Raw genomic sequence first — 9,604 nt, forward strand, 5'->3', positions numbered from 1 at the left:
CTCTAGCTTGCCTCAAAGTGGCCTTTTTATTTATGCTGTCTTAATCAGAACAAAGGTTTCATGGACATGAATTTTGCAGAATTTCTATTGCCCAACTTAGAGGCACTTTAATATGTGCAAGAGACTTATGTTTAAATACCAAGATACAGCCCGACAAGTCTTCGAGGGTCCCCCCCAAATTAATTAACCAAGAAAATATAACCCAATTAATGTTGTTATTGGGGACATGTGGATTTTTAACTATTCATTTATTTAAAAACTGCAAAATTCCTCCCCACATGGATTAAACACTTGAAACAGATACATTTGTATAATTATTTGGAGGAATGTTAAACAACAGGCCTGCATTGTAATATATTTTTAATTAAGGGGTTATGGATGGCATTAGAGTTGTACTGTGTAGGAATTTAGTAAAACAATTAAAGGCAATAATCATTCTATGTTTCTATTAAAATAATTATTAGAAGTTGCTAAATACTCTGTTAAATATTTTGTATCACTAAGATTCACCAACTCTGTGTCCCCCAACTATTTTGCTGAGCCCACCAAGAAACTGAACCCCTACAAACAGTAAGGAACTCAAGAGCAGAAGGTTCCTTTGAAGGACAGAGCACTGCTTAGTAATATACCAGCAGAACATAATGGAAGCAAATAGATTTTTACAGCAGGCAGCACAACCATCAGATTTTTTTTTTAAAAAAAAAAAGATTCCCAAAGCAAGTGTGTGTTCCAGCTGTTCCACATGCCCAGCAGCTTCTAGTCCAGCCACATTTGCAACTCGAAACTCTTTTCCCCTCTATCTCCAAATTCAACTATTTCCCTGCCTTTCTCAGTTTTTCCCAGCAGCAGCAGCATTGTATCACCTTCCAAAGCCAAGTGAGACAGATTTCAACCCATCAAGATCCATTAGTAACTGTCCATTAGTTTCCAGTGGTTATCAAGTAGTAATCATATCAATATTTCCTCTAACCCTAACCAATGTTCCCTCTAAGCTGTGGAGTCTTGTGAGCAAAAATTCTTCCTTGTGAGCTACTGGCATTACAGTTGTGAGCCAGCGATTTGGCTACTGCACAAATTGGTTTGCTCTGGAGCCATCCTTCCTGAGCTAAGACGAAAATGTGTGAGCCAGAGGCTAAAAAACAGTGAGCTAGCTCACGCTAACTCAGCTTAGAGGGAACACTGACCCTAACCCTAACCCTCATCTGCTTTAAGTTCTCATTCTTATAACTTTGGCTACTTCACCCAGCCTTCCTGTACGTGTGGTGTGTGTCCTTACCACGTATATTTTATATCATGTGCAGGGTGTTGCTGACATGCATTCAACCACACAGTTCTTCTGATGGAATAAACCCCATTAGTTATCACACACATCCCTCCCATAAGCATACATGGATGATTGTGTGAACGAGTTCCTAAGAAAGTATCTCCTCACTTTGTTCCTTTGTCTTGTAATTTTTGGCACTTTTCTCCCACTGCTTAGAACCCCCCCCCCATACTTCTTCAAACCTAACTGTTGTTTCCTCCTTTAAACCTTTCCTAAAGTCTGAGTTGTGCCATAGTGTTTGTCTTCAAACACTGTCCTGTAATTGTTTCTGTGCTGCCAGTTCCCCATTAATCATCTTGTGTCACATGTTCCTTCTCCTGTTGTCAAGCCCAGTTCCTTCACCTCATTGTTGCTCTCTCCCTTTTTACTTACAGCCTATTTGTAATTTCCACGCTGACAAGCAAAAGAGTGAAAACTTACTAATGGAAGTTCTGGCCATACTAACAATGGACAACATATCCATCATGAACCAACAAAGTTTCACGCTTGTGAAAAAAAGACTGCACTGCAGGAAAACACTGAACAGTGATGGACTGTCATCTTTCAGTTTATAGTTGATGCTTGCATGATGGCAGTTTAGTTTTTATGTTCGGATTGTATGGCTGCAGTAAAATGGACAGTGAGTAAGTGTCTATCATAAGTAAAGCTCCAGTTTTCCCTCCCATAATTCCTAGTCAACTCCTTTCATCATTTGGCCTAATTTTGTTGGATTCCCCCCTTCCCCCCCCTGAACACTATGGATTGAGGGTAAGGAAACACTCACAGAACCATGGAATTGGTAAAGGCTTTATAGGCTATGTGGTTCAGCACCCTGAAGAATGCAAGAACTCCAAAGATAGTGTTCTCAACAGATGGTTGCCCAGCCTCTTCTTGAAGACCTCCAGCAAGTTGTATTGGAAACTGGTTCTATTGTTGAACCACTCAGTCATGCCACCAGGAATTTCCTCTTTAATGTTCAATTGAAATCTACATAACTTAAGCTCATCAGATCTAGTCTTGCTCTTTGGAGTAGCAGAGAGCAAGTCATTGCCCACAATTAAGCAGCTGAACAATGTGGTCATGTCTCCCCTTAGTCTTTTGTTTCCCATTCTAAACATACCAGTGCCTTCAACCTCTCCTGGTAAGACTTGTTTTCCAGACCCCTGACCATCTTCACTGCTCTTCTCTGAACCCATTCCAGTTTATCTATGTCATCTTTATAATGTGGAGCCCAGAACTGCACATAGTACTCCAGATGAGGTGTGAATATCACACAGCAGGATGGGAACTTCTCAAAGTAATGACACCAAGACAGGAAGGAAGTTCCACTAAATGTTACCAGGGTGATAGGACAGGCTACTTCCTGGAGGTGCTTGATTCAGGGGTAAAGCACATGCTCTATATACAGAAGGCGCTGTCCAGAGCAGGCAAGCCTAATGAATGGTGAGACCATCTACCATCAACATTTCCATCCTGTCTGGGTTGAGCCTCATTTTGCTCACCTTCATCCAAGTGGTAATTTATTTGAAGTATCTATTAGGTAAATCCATTGCTGAAGCCATGTCAGATGAAAGAGAGAGAAAAATAACGGAGTATCAATTTTTGGATGATCCCAGAGTCTGCATTCTTTAGATGGTTGCACTGAGAGGCCTCATGTAGATGTTGACCATCACTGGAGACAAACTTGAAACTTTGTAGCATCTCAGAATGAAATCCATTTGGTGTGACAATAGTTGCTTGTTCTATTCATCTGTTTTTTTTCCCAATGAAAAAATGGTTCCCAAGTGGCTCATAGAAGCCTACATATAATACATATGACATTTCAGTATGGAACATTCTTTGGGGGGGGGGGAGCATTCTCTGCTATTGGGCACAGTGTTTGGGAGATGGCTGCCTCTTGTGATCGGTCTTATGATCCTATCAATAGCATTTGAGAGCTAGCAGGAAAAAGCTGTCATTTGGAGCTGGTTCCATGCATGATGGAAGGGTGCTTGGCTGTTTCCTGCCTTTTCTTCCATGATCTCAGCTGTCACAGAAGCTGGAGAGGAGGTTCCGGATCAAAGGAATGTTTGTTTCATGCCCTCACTCCAATAGTCTCACACAACTCCCCTCTGGTACCTTACAGAGAAAGGAATAGAACCACTACGACACAAAGTTCCCCCAATCCCCAGCCTACACAGGTGATCCAGATGGTCAAAGGCCAGTGAGAATTATTAAGGTCATGCTGCTGCAATCCTTCTCACAGTATGAATCACCCTCAGCTCCTGAATCAAAGCTGTCAGGTGGGATGCTGAGCCCCCTACTAGGTCACAAACTCTTACAGGACTGCCACCCCCCCCCCCCGCCTGTTATCATGGATGTGTTGAGAGCAGGGGTGCCATTTTTCCTGCCTCCCTTTACATGCATGCTGAGCAGAACAGCAGGTAAGGTCACTCAGTGATGGAGAGGATTGCTTCTTGGCTCTGGCCTTGGTCTTGTTCCTCACTATGGTTCACCTCCTGGTGTTTAGATTGTGTTTCCTGTGTCAGGCTTGCTTGGTCCATTGCAAGTGGTCCTAGTATTGACACCAGTGATGTAATGACTCCGTCCCCTCTTCCTGTCACATGACTGTCACATCATATGGCATCTTATCACATGCTTACAGTTCACTGGGTCCATGGTCTGGAAAGGTTAAAGACCACTCTACTGGAGTAATTAAGGAAGTCCAAAAACAGCCCGCAAAGCAAATTGATAAAGATCAAGATGATTTTGCTGGGAGCTGAACACTACTACACAGTCAACTACCTTGTCCAGGAATGATAAATTAGATACTGACCTGAGCACACTCCTACTACATATAGAATCTTTATTGTGAATAAAGACCTATGTTCATCCTTGCCCATGTGCTTAGGTCCAGTATAGGTAGGGTGTAAGCTCCAGTTTACCCAGAAGGTCCAAGGCATAGTGCACATGAGTCTCCTCATGTGCCATGCCCAATGTCTATCCTACCTGCTGAAGGTGTTTTAAAGTGCCCCTTCGATATGCAAAAATGACAAATGTGAAGCTGTCTTAACTACTATTGCATTAAAATGAGCAATGAAATAAAATTCCATGTGTGGCCGTTTCAAGTTCAACTGCAAGCCTAACTATCTGGGAGGCCCATACCTTGCCAAACAAGATAACCAATATGTTACATCTAGTTGTGAAACTTGACCTTTACAAAAATGGCAGCCACCTTTTCTGGTTTCCATTCTGTTGCTTGTTTACCAATTCTTTATAAGCTTCTGACTTCAGAAACCTTGGGAAACAGTCCTTAGCCATGAGACTGTAGATTAATCTCTGGGCATTGTCAAAACACTGGAGACTAGGTTCAGAAATATTCTGGGTGATGCGGTCTCTGGTATTGAAGTCGATGTTTATCTGCAGGGAATAAAATGACACAAATTGTTTATTTTGCTGAAGATCTGTCTGGAAGCCAGAAGCAAATATTATTTGAATTGCTTCCCAAAATATACCCTTTGATGCAAAGTGGCAGGAAGGCTGTGCTTTCAATATCTAGAATATTAAGTACTAATTTTAATTTGATTTCCTACCCTGAAAGTGATGCTATTATTGTTTCTTCTTTTTCTTCTCCCCCTACTTTAATTTTAAATGCTTAATGTTTTCTAAGTGCACATCAATACAGAAAATGATATGTCTTTTCATACTGTGGAAAAAAGGTAGTATTTGCTTTATTTTCTTTCAGTTTGCTAAGCTTTGTAAATTGGGTTTCAATGCATATATCCTTCAGGCAAATAAGTATTCAAAGAGAGGAGAGGAAAATCAGGCATCTCATTCCATCCAGAAAAATGCAAATTGCAGGCATGTGTAGCCTCAATTCAGTTTTGGGCCATGCGAGGAAGGGGGCAAATGTTTAACCCTTCAGCTCTAGTCTAGTTCACTATTTGAAATGAACTCCCTGCTTTATTATTACCATTTTAATGGGGAAAACTGTGTTTTTAAGGGATATATCTTTTCCAGGGGTCATTTCCCGCAGAAGCACACAGGAGCGGAGCTCCGACAGTAAAGAATCCAGGGGGCAGGCACATGCAACAAGCCCCACTCCCTGCTCCCAGCAGCCCTCAGTCAGAGCAAGAAATTAGCCATTAACCAAGTTGCAGAACTCCCCTGGCCCTCCGGTCCAAAACAGTCCAGTGGCACCTTTAAGACCAAGTTTTATTCAGGTACAAGCTCACCCTCCTCTGTGAGGACAGATCTGCGTGTCCCCCCCCCAATAGCTAGCAATCCAAAGCATTCCAGTGGAGCCTGAGCAGTAGGTGTTGCCTTTTGACACACTTCCAGTGATGCCAGGGGGTGTGGCAATGCAAATAAATTATGCTAATGAGCTCCTGCTCTTCTTTTTCTATGAAATGACCCCTGGTCTTTTCCCCTTTAAAGTACTAATAAAACAGCAGAGAGCCCAGTTCTGAGCAGTGAACCCAAATGGAAGTTGACATATAAAGCAACCTTTATTTCCCTGCTTGACCCTTAGGCAAACTGAGGCTCCTCAAATTTATAATTTGCATTTTATGAACAGAACAAAAAGGATTTGTTAGATCGCTGCTAACAAAGATCCGGAGAGTGATTTCAACAAAAGTGATCAGCTTTATTATAGGTACGAACAAGCGCTTGAAAGAAGTCATAACCAGAACAGATTAACATTGGGAGCTAGGCTCCTTTTAAACATTCCCGGGCTAATGTAGCCACGTCTATTTACACTAATCAACCAATGAGGTTGTGCGGATAACGTCCAATGAGAATTCTTCCCTCGCAGGGAATAGTGCAGTTCTGATTGGTCGCTGATGTGGAGCGACCAATCGTAAGTTAGTTCGGAGGAGCCTTGTCTGGCTCGAAGCTTAACATGTAGAGTTACGATTCATGTAAGCCTTTTGAATACACCACAGGATTAGCCTTGTCTTGTCTGTTTGAGCCTTAATGAGTTTAGCCATGGCTTTGGCTGAGTTCAGTTTGGCAGTTTGGCCCGATAGAGGCACGTTTCACAAATGAATTAAAGGGTCCGGTTCACACAGCCACAGCTGTCAGGCATTCCCCAGCCGGACTCAACCCATCCTATGATGATTCCCTACCACGTTAAAAAAGTACCAGGTGAAAGCAGTAGCAAAGCGCTGGAAGGCGCGTTGATCCTGCTTCCTGGAAGTGTGCATGTTAAAAGGTGCAAACAACCTGCATTGCTACACCTATGGGCATAGGCGTGTGTTGCCAGAGTGAAAAACAGCTGCTTACAGCCCCACCTCCACCAGGGGTGGGCCAACAGTGCAAATGCTCCCTTGTGCCTCCTTCCCGGTATGCTCCTGCATCAGTAGGTGCTGTGCGACTGGGAATCCCCGGCACAACTTGGTCCGGGTCTTTTTGCCCCGCCTCCCTCGTGCTTCATACTGCCAGTCTGTCCTCAGCCTTTTGTTGTCTGATTAAGCTCCGCAAAATGGCAACTTAACTGTCAATTCTCAGATAATTAGGTTTTTCAGTGTTCTAAGGCTTCCTTCTTAATTGGGCTTTGTAGTGTGGAATCTGAATTTCTTCCAGACAACAGGGGAGACTTCCACACAGCAGCTCATTCCCATTATGGTGGTTCCCTAGTGTCTCGCAGAAGCAGTGCTGGTAGGGGGTGGAAACCACAACATGGACTTCTCCCGTATGACCTGGGGCTTCTCACATTACCCAAGACCTGCTGTAAGGAGCTTAGTTTCAGCAGCTCATATGTCACCCTTCACCCGCAAAAAGAAATCAAAAAGAAAAATGGATCTAAGTGAATCTTTAACATGAACTCTGCTGTGAACTCTCACATCAGGGAATAGCCTAGTTTGCATTAAACAACATATTCTATTTTCCAGATTCCTTAATCATAAAAATATTTATCCATGGACCTTAGAACTCCCCCCCGGGGGGGGTTATGTTTAGTGGACATCAATGATCCTTAGAAAATGATGGGTAGTGGAGAAAATGTGTTTCTCTTCCTCCCTGCCATGCATAATTTTCTAAACTTCTATCATGTAGTTAATGGGTAAGTCTGCTCCGTCCAGAGCTCTAGGGATACACCAGGGCACAATCAAACAAGGTAATTCTCTTGTCAGAGGGAGAGAGTAATTAGTTTTTCCTTTCAAATTAACTTTTTTTTTGTATCCTGATGTAATGCTCTCTTGCTTAGCAATCAGATCCTTCAATTTTATTTTCTTTATCAAAGTTAACACTGATCTTTACCTCTCCAGATATCTTAGGTGAGGGGCCATGACTCAATGGTACAGCATCTGGTTGGCATGCAGAAGGTCCCAGGTTTAATTTCCCACCTTTCCAGTTATATGGACCAGGTAGTAGATGATATGAAAGACCTTTGCCTGAGATGATGGAGAGCTGCTGCCAGTCTGCATAAACAATACTGACCTTGATGGACCAACATAAACCAGCTTCATGCGTGTATTCAATGAATTGAGGGCTAATTTAGTTACCCCTTTACTTAAAAATATGGCATTGCTAAATGTGCAAGCCCAAGTGTCATGGCTACTATTGGATACAAATGATTGTGTCACCCCCTCAGTGGCAAATTTCATAGGTACAATAATCAAATATAAGCGAAATAATACTGAGTAAGGTCTTTTAAAATAATTTTTGGTTCTAACTTCTTCTTAAAGTGATAGCTGTATGAGCAGTAATTGAGAGATAGGTATTGATAAGTATTTAAATACAATTTCAAAAATATATTCCTACAAGTGAGCGTTGCCACTATAAAAAACAAAAGTTATCAGTATAAAAGAGAACTGAGGGAGGGAGTACACATCACAGGAGTAATTAACTAGGCTGTTAGTTTAAGACGTATTTTCTTATGTGATGATCAAATGGCACCATGCAACAGGGGGATCCTAAAGGATGTGTGTGATGGACTGTACTTTAAAACCATATAAGTGCTGTGTAAACATGTAAAGGACTGTGAAGAGTTAATTCTTAACAGAGCCAGAGAACCTTGAGTGACAAGCTGCTCCAAGAGATCTGATTGGTTAGCATCAGTTGAGCAGAAAAATACTTGAGAACTGAATACTGAGGAGAATTCAGTCTGAGTCTAGCCCTGGCAGAGAAGAGTCGGGTGCTGATAGAGTCTGAATTCAGCCCTGACTGAGAAGACAAATCTGAGACTGGCAAATCTGAGTCTAGCCTTGACAGAGAAGGATTTAGTACTGACAGGGTTTCTCCTTAGCCCTGACTGAGAGCAGTTTAACACAGACAGAGTACTGGGAAGGTTGGCAGGAGGAATGGGTAATTAGGTGAAGACTCCCATTCAGGCCAGAAAAATGGATAAATCTTCTAGTGAGAGATGAATTTCCCTACCCAGTTAAAACAGAGATAGCTCTGTTCCGGTTTTGCCGGCGCGAATGGCGGTCGCTCTCCTGGGATGCTCCTGGAGGCGAATCGCCCACGCGCGGAAGGGGTGATCCGCACAAGCGGAGACCCTAAGGAGCCTTAGGTAAAGGCTCCGGACCAGGGGGCACACCGGGGGAGTGCCTCTTTGTCGACCTGATGGTCAGAAATTGAGGCTCTCCCCATGCCCCAGAGGCCCCGCTGCGTTGTGCCCCTCTGTGGGGACAAGCTACGCCACCGGTTCTCGGAGTGATGAAAAGCGAAGAAGCGAAGAAGCAAAAGTAAAAGAAAGCGGAAGATGGCTTACTGTGAGTGACGATCGAAGTAAAAGATAAAGGTTTAAGTGCATTCCCCCCCATTGGATTAAACGGAAGGGAGGAGGGTGAAACCCCCCCCAGTAGAACGAGACTGTTTTAACCGAGAAAAAGGGGGGGAGTGAAAATTTAAAAGAGTAAAGTTACCTTTTGGGGAATTCTTTAAAGCGAGGAAGAGGGAGAGAATCCCAAGCTGCGCGGCACAAACTTTAAAAAAGTAAACAATAAAGTTAAGATGTCGGGGCAAAAGAAGCTGCAGGACAAGCCGGCAAAGAGGACGGGAGGGACTTCTGGTCTTAACCCCTGCCTTACTGAGCCAACTGTCAATCAACAAGAAAGTGAGATGCTTCGCCCTCTACTGGATCAAATGTTGAAAATCAACCAAACGTTGAAAGTGTCCTCAGCAATCAACAGAAGCAATTGACTGATACAACCAAGAAGATGGAGGAGATTGCAAAGAAATGTCTGGTGTCAACGGAAGAAACGCAGAAAATCAAGAAGAAGGTCAGCAAAATGGAAAAACATCAAGAAGTGCAAGACGACGCGGCTTCCGGTACGGCGCGTTAACGGGCGGGTGGGAGCGTGGTGTGCTCCGTCCCCG

The 9,604-nt window shown here is 43.2% G+C and overlaps 1 protein-coding gene across 1 annotated transcript in view; it reads right to left on the reverse strand.

The window, feature by feature from the left end:
• Positions 1-4,498: 4,498 nt before the first annotated feature.
• LOC107116332 (regulator of G-protein signaling 21-like) overlaps positions 4,499-9,604 on the reverse strand; it is a 25,906-nt gene continuing 20,800 nt past the window's right edge. The window contains exon 4 of the mRNA XM_015418236.1: positions 4,499-4,702. Coding sequence (XP_015273722.1) covers positions 4,499-4,702 — 204 coding nt within the window. The remainder of the gene's footprint in view (positions 4,703-9,604) is intronic.

Source organism: Gekko japonicus, unplaced genomic scaffold, assembly GCF_001447785.1.
Source record: "Gekko japonicus isolate JY-2015 unplaced genomic scaffold, Gekko_japonicus_V1.1 scaffold3165, whole genome shotgun sequence".
In the NCBI taxonomy this organism is placed as follows: domain Eukaryota; kingdom Metazoa; phylum Chordata; class Lepidosauria; order Squamata; family Gekkonidae; genus Gekko; species Gekko japonicus.